Source organism: Pleuronectes platessa, chromosome 2 (genome assembly GCF_947347685.1).
Source record: "Pleuronectes platessa chromosome 2, fPlePla1.1, whole genome shotgun sequence".
Taxonomy (NCBI): domain Eukaryota; kingdom Metazoa; phylum Chordata; class Actinopteri; order Pleuronectiformes; family Pleuronectidae; genus Pleuronectes; species Pleuronectes platessa.
This window is the reverse complement of record NC_070627.1, coordinates 30,518,873-30,537,170: the sequence shown is the minus strand read 5'-3', so window position 1 is coordinate 30,537,170 and position 18,298 is coordinate 30,518,873. Positions and strand designations below refer to the sequence as shown.

At 40.1% G+C, this 18,298-nt stretch overlaps 1 protein-coding gene across 1 annotated transcript; it reads right to left on the bottom strand.

Moving 5' to 3' along the window:
* Positions 1 to 14,661: 14,661 nt before the first annotated feature.
* LOC128456358 (acidic mammalian chitinase-like) lies at positions 14,662 to 17,477 on the bottom strand. Its single transcript, XM_053440508.1, has 11 exons — positions 17,453 to 17,477; positions 17,328 to 17,354; positions 17,014 to 17,218; positions 16,680 to 16,736; positions 16,202 to 16,367; positions 15,996 to 16,120; positions 15,792 to 15,915; positions 15,524 to 15,706; positions 15,304 to 15,420; positions 15,082 to 15,214; positions 14,662 to 14,909 (listed from the first exon to the last, which is right to left on the bottom strand). The coding sequence occupies exons 1-11, from the start codon at positions 17,475 to 17,477 to the stop codon at positions 14,662 to 14,664; spliced, it is 1,410 nt and encodes a 469-aa protein (XP_053296483.1).
* Positions 17,478 to 18,298: the final 821 nt, after the last annotated feature.

The window sequence follows — 18,298 nt, the reverse complement described above, 5'->3', positions numbered from 1 at the left end:
AGAGTAGGTCCAAGACAAGCCTGGACTGGCTCTAACTATAAGCTTTATCGTAAATTAAGGTTTTAAGCCTACTCTTAAACGTACAGATGGCCTCCCGAACTGAAAGAGGGAGATGATACGTCTTTATCGACCTACTGCTGGAGCCTGATAATAAGGAATTACAATAATCAAGTCTGGATGACACAAAGGCTAGACTAGTTTTTCTGCATCTTTATGAGAAAGGACATGTCGGATTTTGAGAGATTACGCAAGTGAAAGAAGGCGGTCCTAGAAATTTGTTTAAAGATAGAAAGTTCCTGACTATTTCATTTGAAGCAATGGCAATGTCGTATGTAAGGTGTGTAGGTTTAAGTGTTAGAACCTCTGCTTTATCTGAGTTTAATAAGAGAAAATTGCGGATCATCAAGGTTTTTGTGTCCTTGAGACATGCTTGGAGTCTAGTTAATTGATTACACTGTTCTGGTTTTATTGATAAGTATAACTGGGTGTCATCTGAATAGCAGTGGAAATTTTTGATAAACCAACAGGAAGACTTAAATGTCTTGATGTCTGGCTATAAATGTAATGTATCGAAGACAAAAGTCCTCACCTTGAATTATACTCCTACCAAGGATATTATCCAAAAATATTGCCTAAAATGGGAAGCTGACTAATTAAAATATTTGGGGGTGTACTCACCAAAAAGCCTGACAAATCGGTTTAACATTAATATTGGAACTTTGACCCCTAAACTAAAGGCTGATATAAGGAGGTGTTGTTATTCCTGAGGGGGAGAGTGGTCGTCCTCCAACCTGAAGGTCGGCAGTTCGATCCCCAGTCTGACCCATCTGCATGCCGATGTGTCCCTGGGCAAGATGCTGAACCCCGAATGGCCCCCCATAGAATAACAAAGCGCTGCGAATAGATGCACTGTATGAATGTGTGTGTGAATGGGTGAATGTAAAACTGTACTGTAAAGCGCTTTCAGTGGTCATCAAGACTAGAAAAGCACTATATAAATACAAAACCATTTACCATTTACCATTCCTTTCCTATATATAAATTCAAGAATTGAATCGGCTAGGTGGACGGAACTAGCAATGACAAGGTCCCACTTCAATCAATTATCTCTGATCACACTAACACTAATCAAACATCTATTGGATAGAACAAATCCTTTTATGAGCTAGTCCCTAAAGATTTGGAAGGAAACTCAAAAACTGTGCAATATACAGAAAATAGCTAAATTATTAAGGTGGTGGGCCTTTGATAGCGACTTTCCCCCCGATGTGATTGATGGTGGACTAGTGCTAGAAACTTGGACTATGGGCAGAAAAGGTCTCTGGTTCGTCTCTGGTTCGACTCCACAGAGAAACAACAAAAAGACGAACCTGGATTGATCTGTCCAAAAATCCAAGAGGATTCTCCCTACCCTGTCTAGTGCCCCTGAGCAAGGCACCTTACTCCCCCAACATCTGCTCCCCGTGCGCCGTACATGGCTGCTCACTGCTCTGTGTGTCCTTCACCAGATGGGTTAAAAGCAGAGGTTACATTTCCCTACTTGCATGAGTGTGCCTGTGCATGTCTGTGCATGTGTTTGGGACAAATAAATGTATGCTAATCTCAAATAAATGTATCTTAATAAGTGATTGGTACACAGGCAAGAAAAGGGGTGACAGCTTATTGTAGTCTGATAGACAAGGGTTCTCTAAGGAGTTTCCAGTCTATGAGAGAAACATATCAATTTGACAAACAAGATTTCTACAGATTACTCCATATGCAGCATTATTTTAGAACAATCATGAAGGGCATTGGCTTGGAAGATTTAGAAGATGAAATAATGGAAATATTTATATCTGCATACAAATCTGAGTCCAATACCAACATTTTTTCAAGGATATACAATTCTTTATTGACTAGAATAGAAAATCACAAGGGGCATTATATATTAAGGAAAAATGGGATATGGAAAGTGTCAGAGCTCTTCCTTGAGATAAGTGGCACACAATTTGCAAAATACAGTGGAAAACTAAAAGTTCCCTTGTTCTGAGAGAATTCAGTTGGAATAGTTTGGTTCGATTCTTCATTACTCCTCTTCACAAGGAGGACAGGACAAGTAACTCAGACTGTTGGAGACAATGTCAGGTCAACAATGCTGACCACTATCATATATTTTGGTCTTGCCCTATTCTTTCCACCTATTGGAAGAATCGATATCCCTTATAGATTTGATGTTATATATCTAGGAAATACCCCACAAAGGCTGTGTTCCCTGGATAGATCCCTTATGGTAATTATGTGGGCTCCAGGTAAAAAAGTAAAGTCAAGACATATTTAACGGTACATGATTAAGGTGGATCAAATTCATTAGGCCCCTGAGATAGGACTTTAAATAAGATACTGTATGTTGATGTAACTTGGATATGACCATTCACCCCAGTTATTTTTCTTTATGTTGTCGTAGTTAAGGTTTTGTATCATAAATGGACACTTATAATATATGACTAAAAGGAAAATATGAAAACTTCATCATGATTATGTTTACATATTTGTATTACTTTTATTTTACTTTATGGGTTAGATTTAACCCATTGATTTAACACCAAGAAGGGTAAAAACCAGGGTTCATACACATTTTGACCAATTGATTTCCATGACTTTTCACGGTAATCACGTCAATAGGCTGTGATTAATCATGATTAATCACACAATTAAATAATATTTAATACTATTTAAAAGTACGGTGTTTGAATAAAGAAATGTATAACAAACTGGTTAAGGCTTTTTTAAACTTTATTTTACATCTCGGGCAATTAGAATATCTTAATTCACTGAGCAACAACAACCATAAAATGCAAACTTAATTAGCAGACAACCAAATCAAGTACAAAAATAACTGCTTGCCTGTAAATAATTTGTAAAATTACATTTTATCCATATGACTTTTTCATTGAGTAGGCTTAAGGTTTAAAAAGAAAATGAATTCCATGGTTTCTTTGAAGACACAGTCCCTTTTCAAACTCTACAATGAACTTGTGAACTTTATCTATTAGATGAGCTATTATGCCGAGGCAGTTATGGTTGCTTACTGATGTCCAGTGGTCTCCTATCAGTGCAATAACTTAAGCTCGTGCCAGCTGCTCCACTTTCGTTGCCTTTTCACTTCCATAGAGTTCATGGATTCTTGTGACAATAGTTCTCCTCGAAGGCGTTTTGGTGGGTCTGCAGTCTATTGCGACCCATTTAGCGATAGCATTAGTTAGCTTATTTGTTGTCGTCTTTTTGACAGAGCACCGGCTCTGCTGCACTCCGCCAGTGTAGCTTGACGAGTACGGGTTAGGGTTAGGGTTAACCATGACCAATTTCCATGACCAAACATTTTGTGAAATCTCGTGGTATACATGAAAAAGGGACAAAATTTAGTAATTAAACTAACAATGATAATTCCAAGGCATACAGTATACCTTAAATGACACAAATGAATCAGAGACTGTAGTTTGATTAAAAGAATAAACATTTATAAATATACTCTGGTTGACATACAAACAGTTCTGTCCACTTGAGAGGCTAGTGAGAGAGAATAGCTGGTGGAAACCTGACATAGTTGTAAACAGAAAAAAAAGTTATTTCTCGTGTCTTACTGTCCACAGGACCTTAACTGAACAGTCACTTGCCAGCTTAGTGTTTCAGTTCTGCTAGCTTCGCATCTATCTGCTTTTCAGTCTCCGGCAGAGATACCTTCTTCTCCTTTGCAGATCGGCGGAAGCTGTTGGATTTTGTGATGAAGGTCAGTTCTTCAGCATATTGATCTGCTGATTAATCTTAATCTTCTGTTCATTCAGATACCCATGGTACTTCTGCCTGGCACTTGCAGCTGAAAGCAACAGCTCTTTGGTTATCTCTAACTTGTTTATTACGGTGCCCCTGAAAGCTCAACGAACGGCAACTTAAGAAAACACATGCAAGTTGACAAAACACCAGCAAAGTAAAAAAACATCTTCATCAATTTCACAACACAACACAACACATTACAGCAACGCGCTGCAAGAAGAGAAAAGCGCTGCAAATACCGGAACGAGCTGCAAATAGAGAAACGCGCAGCAAATACCGGAACGCGTTGCAAATACCGGAACGTGCTGCAAAAAGCCAAACGCGCAGAAAGAAGAGTCCACAACACAACGGAAGTGTTTCCAGGGGACAGCTAAAAGTGATGGACACTGCTGCCACAAAAACGTCCAATACACCATAGAAATTCGGTTCCACACAGGGTTCGGCCACCCGCGGCTCTTCGGCCCCTCTGCAGTGGCTGTACAGTACAATGTTGTGTATATGTTACGCGAACGCTGAACTTAACGAATCAGTTTTCATATTATTAACATGAACGTAACGATGAACGTGAGTGAACGTCACGTACATTTTTTAAATCATCACCGTATCAGGCCAAAATGAAATATCAGGAGCGGGCGAGTGTGTGTGTGTGTGTGTATGTATTAAAAAGCACTATTTTAAATTATTGCAGCCCTTTATTACTCTTACCTTTTAATGAGGTATTGAATCAGATTTATGAAACAATCTTTGATTTAACTAAACTTTATTTAACGGAGACATATTATACCCATTTTATCACAGTTGATATGGTTCCTTGGGGTCTTAATGAAATGTCTGTAACATATTTTGGTCAAAATACCACAAGGATCATTTAAAACAGGACATTTTAACCCTGTCTAAAACAGATTGACCTGTTTTGAGTGCCAATAGTTACTCCCGCCGTTCACCCGCGCTTCATTGAATTTCTTCACTTTGACATTCAGAGCACTGGGCAGAAACCACATCGCGTCAACACCCACCGTGGGCCTTCGCGATGCTTTGTATTAATTAAACAGTCGGATTCCCCTGGTCCGCACCAGAGTCAGCTGCTAGACGCCAGCCGAGGCGCACCGCCGGAAGGGGCCCCCCGCGCGAACGGAGGGTTCCCCCAGCGGGCGCTGTAGCTGAGGTGATCTGCGAGAAGGTCCCGACACGCGTCCAGAGTCGCCGCCGCCGCCGACCGCCGTACCCGGTCCCCTCCAACGGCACGCCTTCCGCACCGGCGGGGGACACCACCCCGCGGTCCAAGAGAAAGAAAGCCCCCGCACCACTGAAGCCTTGAGGCACCGCGGAAGAGGACCTCCCCCCCCATTAAAACGTTGAGACGTGCCGCACGCCGGGTCTCCGGAGGCGTGGAGAGGAGGGCGACGGGGCGACTGCTCCCCCAGCTGCGGCACGTGCCCAGCGGTTTAACCACAAATACCAATGATATCAGTGAAAGTCAAGTTTATTACCGATGTGCAGATGTCGGAAAACATCTTCGGTGCAACACTAGATATTAGATAATTTCCCACGGCACACCTGACGATCTCTCACGGCACACTGGTTGAAAATCACTGTGATACACTATCTGATCAAACAATTGAATAGCACCCAATTCATAAATACATTTTCCAGATGCAGATTAACTCAAATTAACCCTCATTACACCAGAAGAGGGAGGGTCCCTCCCAACCCACCTTCTACATTTTAATAGGTACAGTACAGAGAAAGTTTTAGAGATGTTCAAATGCTCTACAAAGACATACATATTTAATCATAATTTGTTATCATCCAGTTATGTGGCGGTGTTCTATTAACCTATTGCATTTATCCAACATATTAATCCAAGACTAATTAAAATGTTCAAAATGTTACAAGACATATTTAAAAGCCAAAATATAATTCTGTTTCATTGCAATGCTTCAAACAAATATGAACATGTATTCCTTCAAAATATATTTCGCTTACCTTACATTAGTTCGAACATGTCCTCACTGAGGAAGGGAAGCATAGGTTTGTCTGTTTGGAAGGCGGTGAGAAAAGGAGTGACCTCTCTTGCAACGCTATTGAAGATTGCCACTTTCACGGTGAAGAGTGGATCTGCACAGCGGTCCTTCCGAGCCTCACATGCATTCACCTTTGGATAGTTCACCTTTTCCTCAACGTAGGCTTTTACGTGCGGCCAGAGCAGCATTCCTCGTTCCGACACGTGGACATTTTCTATCCATCGGTGATTACAAAATCGTAGCATGTTTGTGCTACAACCAGTTGCTGTCACAAAATCTTCGTGACGAGCAGGGCAGTTCCTGGAACAGCCAGTAAATGCTGAAGAGTGTGTGTTCAACTTCCCAACCTGTATATTTGCATCCAGCTCTGAACGTGTTGTGGAGTATATGCAACCCACACGAACCAATGTTGACAAGCGACTTTCTCACATCCTTTGCATACTCTTCTGGAGTATTTCGAAACACTTTCCAGTTCACATTCGGGCCGTCCATAGAGATTTGGATAAGGTTGTTGACTCCAATCTCTGACAGCAGGTTGGTCATTTTCCCAACGACATCAAGCACATATGAATGGCCCATGAACTCAGAGCCGATGTATTTGGTCTTGTTGAGATATTTATGTTTCTCTGTATCTTGTGATTATATTTTACCTATATCCTATGAACATTTTTGGATGTATAATCCATATAATCAATAATGCTACAACTGTTTCTTATATTTGGAATGATGTATATCTTTTTGACTCAGACGCAGGGTCAGGCCCAGAGCACGACCACTGAAAGAGCAGGTATCAATCTGAGTGTCAATCTGACCCAAAATACAATTCGGAGAAAAGTGTGTGATGGAAATTCATTGTATGAGCCAGAACTAATACAATGAGGTGCTTCATGAAACGTGGTGAGAAAAAGATATGAAATCCTCCTGAAATGTTTAATCTGCTGGGTCTCTCCACTGTAGCAAGCTCCCTGTTTGCCAAGGCCACAGTAGTGGGACACCTGGTCAGTTGAAAGTGATGTGCTTGCAAAAAACTGCACTTTGAGGAAACAGTGTACATCTGGCCAATGGCTGAATTCCCTCAGGGAAAAAGAACCGCCTCTGTGCCCACCCTGTGTCTGATTATATATACTGTGGACTTAGGATTGAACTGGGCTTCTTCTCGACATGATCCAGTGAACCTGGTGACGTGTCCGGCAGAACCCCAGAGACTCTCTGTAAGTATTTCTTTATTTTACAATAAATGTTCAATTTCCAGAACTTCATGTATAAGTGTCTAATTATTCCTTCTCAAATCCTGGATCAACAAACACGCTTGTCCAATCGCCGGAGGCGAGTTCAAGTTTAAAAGCCTGGCGACGACAAAATTGGTGACCCCGACGTGATCCAGTGAAGGAAAAAAGGACAGATCGTATTGACGATAAAATGACATCTCGAGGATCTCGTTGTTCACAGTGAAAAGACCGGTCAACCTAAAACAGGCGAGCAGCGACCTTTTTATAACTAAAACGGCTGTGATTGGAAAAATAACTAAATTAACTGTGAACAAAGAGAAATACGAGATGTAAGTATATAAGAGTGAAGTGAAGGAAATTGTAAGGGTCTGGGACCCTATGGTTTGGAACCATTTACATTTATTGAAAGGATTTGGGATCCTATGGCCAGGGGCCACACTGAGAAGTGTATGGAACACTGATAAAGTGGTGCATGGAGCACGCACTATAATTTAAAGGATTTGGGATCCTATGGCCAGGAGCCACACTGAGAAGTGTATGGAACACTGATAAAGTGGTGCTTGGGGCACGCACTATAATTTAAAGGATTTGGGATCCAATGGCCTGAGGCCACACTCATATCTGTGTCCGGAGTCAGATATGAAGTGAAAAAGGGAATCAGGGATTTCCTAGTCTGGGACTAAAGGGGAAAAGTGTGGGGTGGTTTCCTGTGACATCAAGGTAATTACGAACACAAAGAGTGTTTTGAGTCACAGTTCTGAAAGGGTATTGAGGGTTGGAATAGATATTGGCAGAATATTAATAGATTGTGGAAAAGTGTGTATTTTGGTTGTGTTAAACACCCAGAGAACGGGCGCTACTGAAAATATTTCTGTAGTAGAAGCTTCCTGTTCTGACCAAGTATACATGGCAATGCGTCCTCCACATCTAAGTTCTGCCAACAGTATTTGATAAAAATTGTGAAAAAAGTAGTTAAAGAAACAAACAAAATGACGACTACTAATGCAACATTCCAGGAGGTGATTCATTTGGCCCTTTTGAAAGAAAATAAAATGTCGACCTGCCGTAATAAAATAGAGGCGGTCATTTTAAAAGCCATAGAACACTCTGTGGATCGTGACAAAGCCAGAAAAGAGGAACAGAGAAAATTACACAGGTGGATTAAACAGGGATGGATGATCCCAGTCATTTAAAAAAAAAAAAAACACTTCCCCCAATAACACATAGGCTGTCGGTACTAAAAGGGAAAGAATTACTAATATAATAATTATAAATTAATATTGATTATATAATATAGGGAGTTCTTTCTGAAAGAACTAGTGTGAATGAAAAAGTGTGTCTGTGAAAACGAGAGAGGAGGAGAGGAAAAAGAGTCAAGGTCAGCTTGCTGACTGAGACACAGAGGGAAACGACTGACTGAGACACAGAAAAAACTGACTGAGACTGAGAGAAAACCGACTGACTGACAGAGGAAAGACAGAAATAATACAAAAACTAGACTAGAGGCGATATACGCCTGCCATTTGATGTATGTTGTATGTATGGATGTGAGGGTAAACGTGTAAAGGATTTGCCAAAGAAAGTAAAAGAATGTTGACTGAAGGTTTGAGAGATGAACTAAGGACGAGAAAGATAAAGCTATGTTTAGGAATAAGAAAGATCTATAGGAGTGAGATGTTTCAATTCAGTAATATCTTGCTCTGAGATGGATAATAGAATGTAAAACTTGAGTGGCAAAGAAAATAGGGGAAGAGAAGTGGGAATAGAACGTTTTTGTAAGTGCACAGGATGAAAGGAGGGAGATAAGAGTGTTTGGGAGTCGGAAAGCCATCTGGGAAAGGCCAGAATCCTTACAGGTTGCAACTGGCATTGAGACCATAAGGAGGCTTGGATGTTTGTTTGTCTGTTTGTTTGTTTTTACTATTGCTTCATTCAGAAGTAAAAAACTCCAAAAGAAATTGTTAAATTTACACTTTTGGTACCAATTTGTTATTTTGGATTTTTCCAATATATCCTGTCCATTAGAGGAACGGAGAAAAGCTTTTGGCCTCCAAATTATTACACAAAATCCAATCATTAAATAGCTTATTCTCACACAGCAGGGATAATAGGATACACCAGTTTAATATTTCAGACAATTTATTATTTGATTCTTAATATAACTTCAAGGATGAGTGATTAACCAAATCACATTAATGTGTCCTTTAAAAGTCCATCTCTAGGTACAGTTAATGTGAATTTTTTTTAAATTTTTTTTTGGGGGGGATTTTTCTTTCTCTGTTTTGTATTATTTTTGAGCCATTTTACATCTTTACAAAAGTGTCACCCTCAACTGTGGTTTTGTGACAATGAAGATGATAATTGTTTTTGTTTTTAGTATGGAGAACTTGTTTCTCTGATGCAATGAGCCTCGTGAAGCTAGACAGAGCTGATCTTGCTTTGCTCTGCTCAGGTTTGATGAGAAGAGGAAATGCTGTTCTATTTACTTGTATTTCTTAGAGCTGAAAATCATTCATGTGCTTTCTATATGAGCAAAATCAATCATATCATGATGAGAAATTCAAACTTTACTTTAAACTTAATTCTGTGCTGCCTAGAATTAGATTTTTTTTTTTTTTTTTTTTTTGGTTTCACCTGAAGTTGCTTTAATTCCACATTCAAATCATCCATTTAAGATTAAATAATCAAGACATGTTTAATCTATTTACAGTTGGCCTTTAAAATAGGAGTTTGATTCACCCTCCATGTAATTATTGTTAGACTCTTGCGACCTAAAAATAAATATGTTTCACCATTGAAAGAAGAATAAATCTTATTCCAATTAAAGGGACAGATGTCTTAAACACTTTAACTCATAGCGTGTTTAATCTTAAATGAAAAGCACAAACCATAGTACAAGCCCCCTTGTTGACACACTTGATTGAATACCATATCAATAATTATATTTAAATTTTTTTGCAACACTTTAACTTTTAAAGAACCAGAAGAAGGGAATTTCTTTTTGTTTGTTTTGTTTCACCAATTATCTTAACGTCCAATGTTCTTAATTTGAAAGATGTTGTTAAGCTCTACTTTTTGTTTTTATTTTATCATAAAGGAAAGTGTGGCAGAATGACTTTTATTAATTTTGTTTTGTTTTGTTTCAGCTGTCTCACACATTTGTCCTTTGTATGTGATGCCTGTTTTACCACAGGGCAGTTTGACGTCAAAGCTTCTGAATTATGATGTAATGAAGCAGTCGATGACTTTTGGAAAATGGTTTGAACACAAATACTCAAATGCTGTTAAATTTGCTGCTTATTGAAATTCAGCTTGTTAATCATTTAATATTTCATGAAATGCCAAAGATTTCTGTCGCTTTTCTGCCACTTTTTGAATCTTTTATTTTTTAATGTCCACTTATTTGGCTATTACTCCTCAAAATTGTAAAGAAATTGTTGACCAAAAAAAGATGGGTCTACCTGTATGTCTTGTTTTGATTATTTGTTTATTTTCCTTTTCAAATATAAGCTTATATAATCTACTGTAAACTCAGTTACGCACTGCAGCATATTAATCACTTTTCAGTTTGTTTTCCTTTCAATCTCTGGGATCTGGGCTTCATGTCTCCACAACCCACTCCCATCCGGTGTCAACTCCACCTCCTCCACCCTGACCGACTACGCCCTGCGCCTGGCTTGTACAGTGCAAGCTTAAACACCTGTCCTGTAGGCGAGTATCAATTCCACGAAAGGATCTTCACAAGGCTGAGATCCAGATCACGGACTCTTAAAATTAAAAAAGCCTCACTGACAATTCTTGACAATTTTGTTCCTGGAGCAGATCTGACAGAAGCTGATATCTGAACAGCTTGCTCCTGTACCCTGTGTGGTCACATATAAACGAATGGCCCTGGATCTGCTACTGGCAGGAGAGGGTTATGTGTGTGCACTGCTATAGGAAGTTCTTAAAATAATTTTTTTTTCCAAACTGCCCCTGGTGGCTGGGTGACCAGTGCCCTCTCCACCTCTACGCACCATGACACAACATGGATGTAGACTCTGAAATTGCTGAATAGATCGCCACGGCTCTGATGAAGGATGCTGTGGAGCTGAAGCTGAGGAAGCTGAGGACGATGGAGATGACGATGCGACGATGATGATGATGTATGAGGATGGGTTTGCACTGGATGGGATGACGGTTGAGGGGTACATGAACTCCCCAGTAAGTGGTTCACACCATTAAATGGTGTGAAAAGAGGGATTGTTAGGATTGAATAATTCTATATAGTGGGGGTCTGACTGAAACTATTTGCAACTAAAGGGGGGGTGGAAGCATGAGCAGTTTGAGCCAGATATTAGGCCTTTATACAAATCATAACTAAATAACCTTTTCCTTCCTACTGTGTCATCTTGAAATTAGAATGTATGTGGGTCACAGTTCTGTTTCGTTGTTTTGGCTTAGTTGTTTCGAATTTCTGTACAAACAGAACATTTTAGCCGATATAGCAGGAACACAATAATACCTTTTCTCCAACAACAACAGTTTGGCCCTCATGGCATCAGCTGTATCAAGGCCTTGAGAGTGTCTACTGTTCACTTACTTATTCCAAATGCCAAGAGGATGGACTACGCGTGCGCACTTTCGAGGAGGAAGAACCAAGACCTACTGTTATAAAATCTTACAGACACCGGCTGTTTGATGCGTTCTGATGTGCTGATGCGTTCTGCTGGGTCTCTGCCACTTCCCCCAGGCACACTACTGATACAGCCTGAAGTGCTAGTAACCTCTCAGAGCTACACCACACCCCCTCTCACACACTGATAAAGACCTTCTCGGCGGGACCTGTGAACCGACGACGGAGTTTTTTACTTTTATTTCCTATTTTACTATTCATTTTAATCATTTAACAGAGTCCACAGTATTAGAGTTTTATTTTTACCCTTTGTGTTCAATTTTTCTATTCATTTTAATCATTTAACAGAGTCAAAAGTGTTAGAGTTTAATTTTGTTTCTTCTGTTCCATTTTCTCTCTGAAATAAATCCACAATATCATGCATGTGTTTTAATTAAATAATAAGGAAAAATAGAACCAAGGCAAAGACCTTGGCATCCTTTCAGACACCCTGGGTTATACTGGTTTAGGGGGACAGTACTGTTTTTGACCTTAATCCCTTTAGTGATAGTTTTTCCTCTACTATGGTTCGAAAAGAAACTAACCCCAAGCTCCACCACGTCCCCCCCGACTCCAACTGCCATCCCTAGGGCACGCAGATCAGTTGATGCATTCTCCAGTAGTCCGGTGTACATGGATGCTATAGGAATTCCCAAGGGGGTCCCAGATGAGTATAAACTGGCAAATAACATTGCAGCATGATTTTTTAGCATGTATATCCTTAGTGCTATGTTCCCAGTTACTCCCAATCAGCTCTCCACTATAACATCCAACGCTTGTCCAATTTCACCAGAGACGCAGTATCTGCGATACACGAACAGCTGTCTGCCACCTCCTTGATTTCATTTCAAAATCGTGTAGCAGTTGATTTCCTGTTAACAGAGAAAGGGGATGTATGTGCTATGATGGGCGCACAATGTTGTATGTTTATCCCTAACAACACAGCCCCAGACGGTACCTTATCTAAAGCACTCCATGGACTGCGTTCACTCTCTGTGGAAATGAAGGAACACTCTGGCGTGAAACCATGGGATGATTTTATGACTTAATTCTTTGGCAAATGGTCTAAACTGGTTAAGGCCTTCATACTATCTGTCGCAGTGTTCATAGCCCTGTTCGCCATCTGCGGATGTTGTTGTATTCCCTGCATTCGAGCCCTGTGCATCCGTGTCATAGACTCTGCGATACAAAAGAATGACACTGAACGTGCATTACAACTGCCTCTGCTAGCTCACTCTGAGGAGACAAGGGACATAAGAGACTGCGTTTCTTATGATTTCTGCCCAGATGGTGACAACTTACCAGATATTGACCATGCCTTTGCTCTTGCGTTACAGACTGTCCCCTCAGTCGTTCTGACCCCTGCTTTCGGACTTCCCCAATAAGTTGATGCTCAATTATGATTAGTCACATAGCCCCAAATGGTGATGTATGGACCCTTACAGGACACGGTTTTGACTTTCCCGACACAATATCTCTCACAGGAGCCCTAACAGTCGTTAGAACCCCTAAACTTACTACTTCATGCAATAGCCCGATGAAATGCTGGGAGCCTTACCCTGATTTTAGTGACATGTGATTAACACATGTCAACAGAGGGATTGTTGAGATATTTATGTTTCTCTGTATCTTGTGATTATATTTTACCTATATCCTATGAACATTTTTGGATGTATAATCCATATAATCAATAATGCTACAACTGTTTCTTATATTTGGAATGATGTATATCTTTTCGACTCAGACGCAGGGTCAGGCCCAGAGCACGACCACAGAAAGAGCAGGTGTCAATCTGAATGTCAATCTGACCCAAAATACAATTCGGAGAAAAGTGTGTGATGGAAATTCATTGTATGAGCCAGAACTAATACAATGAGGTGCTTCATGAAACGTGGTGAGAAAAAGATATGAAATCCTCCTGAAATGTTTAATCTGCTGGGTCTCTCCACTGTAGCAAGCTCCCTGTTTGCCAAGGCCACAGTAGTGGGACACCTGGTCAGTTGAAAGTGATGTGCTTGCAAAAAACTGCACTTTGAGGAAACAGTGTACATCTGGCCAATGGCTGAATTCCCTCAGGGAAAAAGAACCGCCTCTGTGCCCACCCTGTGTCTGATTATATATACTGTGGACTTAGGATGAGTGTGGGCGTCTTCTCGACATGATCCAGTGAACCTGGTGACGTGTCCGGCAGAACCCCAGAGACTCTCTGTAAGTATTTCATTGAATACAATAAATGTTCAATTTCCAGAACTTCATGTATAAGTGTCTAATTATTCCTTCTCAAATCCTGGATCAACAAACACGCTTTTCCAATCGCCGGAGGCGAGGTCAAGTTTAGTGCCTGGCGACGACAGTATGTTGAGGACCACTGGCTCTTGAGAGCTGGGGACGGGAGGGGGTGAAAGACGCAGCTGTAGGTGCGTCTTTCTAGTATGGACGCGCCGACATTGGTGAAGACCTGTTGAGATCAGTGAAATGCTGGTTTGACTACCACTTAGTTGCCCTAACTATTTACTGAACGTCAGTCCTCTACACTTTTTCCTGTCTCACTTCACCGTCATTGTGAAAGATACTAAAGAGTAATAATAATGACTATATGATATACAAATTTAATTAAACCTGTATATAAGCACAAATACAAAGGTATTGTGCTGACACCAGTGCTGAAGAAATACACCAGTGCTGAAGAAATACACCTAGTGTTACAGCTGAACTGTGTGCAGGGAGAAACTAGTGATTCAAATTAACAAATAAATGAGCAGACTGAAATAATGAATGGACTTCAATGCTTTTTAAATGTTTCACATTTCACAAGAAAATATATTGTATCCATACACCAATGATAGTTATTCATGTAAATGACTGTAAACCTTTTTTTTTATATTTTGTTTAATAGATGTTAATAGAATTTGCATCAGTTATACATTTGGTTTTCATTCATGGTTCAGGGCCAGCTGCAGCACTTGCAGCTGTCATTATAGATAGTTCCAGTTCCACAGTACCTCACGTGGGTGATACCACCAGCACACATGTAGAAGCTGTTATTGTCATCTAGGTTGGCATGCAGGCCGTCAGGTTTGCCATTGCAGAAGCCAGGTCCTGGGGCATGGGTGGTCGTGGTGGTGGTGGTGGTTTGGGTAGTGGTGGTAGCACCAGGTTTGGGAGTGGTGGTTGGGGGCAGTGGTGGCAGCTCTGGATGAGAAAGGGAGGACATTTGATGTAATGAATGTTGGCAATTATAGGAGTCTGAAGTACCAGATTTCAGTACAAATGAAACTTAAATCATAAAAGGATATAATTATCAAAAATGTTAAAAAAAACATAACTTTATAAAAAAATCGGGAGAAACATACAATAAACTCACCAATATCAAGAAGCTTGCGGAGGTGAGCCAGCAGAGGGTGTTTTCCCTCTCCGCAGAATCGTCCAGCAAAGTCATCCAAATCCAGGGCCCATACGAAGGCACCACCAAACTTCTGCTCCTGCAGGTATCGGACCTATTGATGCAAAATTGAATAGAAATTGGTGTAATTACCCTGGATACATTGTAAATGTGTTTAAGTTATAGTATTGACATTCAACATACCTTGATTTCATAGCTCTTCCTGGTGTCAAATCCAACCCACTCATTGTTCTTAGTAGCATAGGGCACTCTCTGGTCCTCTATCCACTGAATGGTTGTGTCTTTCACAAAACCACAGATCTAGACAGTATGATGAGTGATTAAAACCATTTAATGCCAGTGTAACAAATATATTCTATACATCATAAAAAGTTAACTTCCACCCTATCTATATGAATGACACCTCATAATAGGACCAGAATCCAGCTTCACGTGTGAATGAACCAGCTGAAGCAGGGCCACTGGCTTGGGCTCCAACTCCAGTGCTTGATGATGTTAGACGGAAGGTGCGACCATAAGTAGCAAATCCCATCCTCAGCTTCTCCACTGGGGTGCCATTATCTCTCCAGTACTTCATAGCAAAGTCCTACAAAGGTTGGTGGCAGGTGCAGTGAAATTTGTTGAAATAGTTTCTTTTGAGTCATTTTTTTCAATCCTTAATTTCTACTTACTGTGTTGAAGTAGATTAGGTCTCCAAAATCCTGGGAGCCACGGTAGAGAGGGCTGTTGTGTCCTGTGAACGTCTCCCATGTTCCATGGAAGTCATAGGTCATTACATTGATGAAATCCAGTTCCCTAATAAAATTTAAAAAACATTTTCAAAAACCTTTGCTGAACCCTTTCCTTTAAATAGTTATTTGAGAAAGGACACTCACTTTGCAATCTCAGCAATCTCATATCCACCATCGATGGTTCCCTTTCCAGCAGACACTGCAGCAGTCAACATGAGCTGACGATTGCTAGTGGCCTTTGCTTCAGCTGCATAGGCTTCAACAAGTTCCTGCAAAGTCGCAAACCATGACCATGCAATTTTTGCTGTGGGTTTCCGCTTAAAAGTAAAGCAAAAGAGATCTACACTCACCCTGCAGAGTAACGTGAACCTCTGTTTGTCCTCTGGAGGACTTCCACGAGCACCAGGGTACTCCCAATCGAGATCCAGACCATCAAATCCATGAGTCCTCAGAAATTTGATTGAAGACTGGATGAATGACTGACGGTTGGCAGGAGTGGATACCATGATGGAGAACCTGCAGGGAACATTGAGCTTTGTTATCAAATGAGGCATGAGGCAGAACCCATTTTTGCAGCTTGATGGCTGCCAAGCCATATTCTGTTGTTAGTTATTTATTGCTGTTCTAAGCATGCAGTAAAATAGATTCAAGAATTAGAAGGGACTAGTTGAAAGATATCTTACAGAAAACTGAATTTCACACTTAAAACTTTGGTAGGCTTTCAGAATGTTTCAACAGTAAAGCTTATAGGGCATAGACATAACTCCTGTCTGAACATGACTATAGTAATTGATACATTGTGTTAATTTTTTTTTAACTGTTACTCACTGTTTTGAACCAAAGTTCCACCCACCAACAGCCAAAAGAGTCTTCAGATGAGGATTCCTGGAAACAACAGAGAGGTTAGATTACATTTCTATCACACTTAAGCTAAGCGTTGTATTGCCTCTAACAGGTTACCAGAACAATGTATAATTGAGGCTTAATTAGAACTAGTGCATTTGCATTTAGCATTTTGGAAAGATTCTTGAGTCAGCAAAAATCTCTCATTGAGAAAAAATTAACCCACCGAAGGCTTTTTTTGTGGGAACTTCCCTTTTGTAAGTCTATGGATACTTTTTCCTCAATGCAATACAAGTGTACCTTAACACTGCCAACTTACTTAGTCTTTAGAGCATTGAAGGACTTGTAGAGGACATCATCATTCCACTCATAGGTAACCAGCTCATTGTTATTGTTGATGATGGAGAAGGCATAGATCAGGGTGGTGCAAAGGAAGGGGTCCACATCTTGTGGCATATACTTGCCTTCACCAGGTCTGTACTGGGACCAGTTGGTGAAGTAGCACACCATCTGGTTGGCAGATCCTGTGTTGGAGCAGAGCTGCACTGAAGCTTTGATTTCAGTAATGAAATTCAAATGAAAACATTAAGTCATATTCTGGTGTATTAAAGCAAGTTAACAATTATGACTTACCCAGGTGGCACATCACCAGACATAACCCTGAAGAATATACAAAGGTACGAGTTTAAGAAATAAAGCACACACGAGTATGTTTGTGTGTGTGTGTGCGTGTGAGAGAAAATGAGGAGGATAGGTACCTGCTAGAACTGTGAGCCTGGTCATCTTGAGCTTGACCTTCTCTGGATGCTAAGTAAAATAAGATGAAAACCAAAACAAATGTACCAGGGTCAAGAGACACAAGGAAGATGCAATTGTCAACATAATCACAATTAAAATGATATATTCATCGGATTTTCCTCTGTAAACAAACCTTGGGACAAGATGTGAGAGCCAAGCAACAGCAGCTAAGTTTGGGCTTTTATACAGTTGAGTGTGCACAGAGAAAGTAGGAGGTGAATCAGCCTTTGATAAATTGGGGTCATAAACCCAATGACTATTAGAACATGTTTTGATAAGATCCTGCTAAGTATGAAACATATGTAGGCAATCATTTACTCAACGCAGCACTCTGTACACACATTATCAGTTTGTTGTTTAGGTCAGTGGATGTATCACTCATTATCATATCATTAATCAGCCAAATTACCTTAGAATACTGTGGATCATATTCCCTGATGAGTAAATTGTTATGACCGTTGTATGGTAGCTTGACTCGAGATTAAACTGTAATTTTAAGTATGTAAAAGTTCATCATTTGAAACTGAGCAATGGGTGTATGTTGGCAATGACTTGGAGACATGGAGAGATGGAGGGAAATTGTGTTAGACAATGTTTCTGCATAAAAAATGAACCAGAGATATTGTACTTAAATGGTATGTATCTTACATCAGGTCACGAAATTTGTATTTTATAAAAGTAAAAAATACAATATAGTTGTAATAGACTGACAACTATTTTATTTAGTGAGCAAGTAATTATTAATTCATAAATTAAGTTTGATTTTCTTATTTATGACTTTCAAAATAAAAAAGTGCTGTATTTCA

Coding starts and splice junctions, on each gene's coding strand:
- LOC128456358 (XM_053440508.1), bottom strand. CDS start 17,477: ATGACCAGGCTCACAGTTCTAGCAG. Junction 16,737..17,013: donor TTCAATGCTCTAAAGACTAA/GTAAGTTGGCAG, acceptor TGTTGTTTCCAG/GAATCCTCATCTGAAGACTC. Junction 16,121..16,201: donor GGTTCACGTTACTCTGCAGG/GTGAGTGTAGAT, acceptor GCGACTTTGCAG/GAACTTGTTGAAGCCTATGC.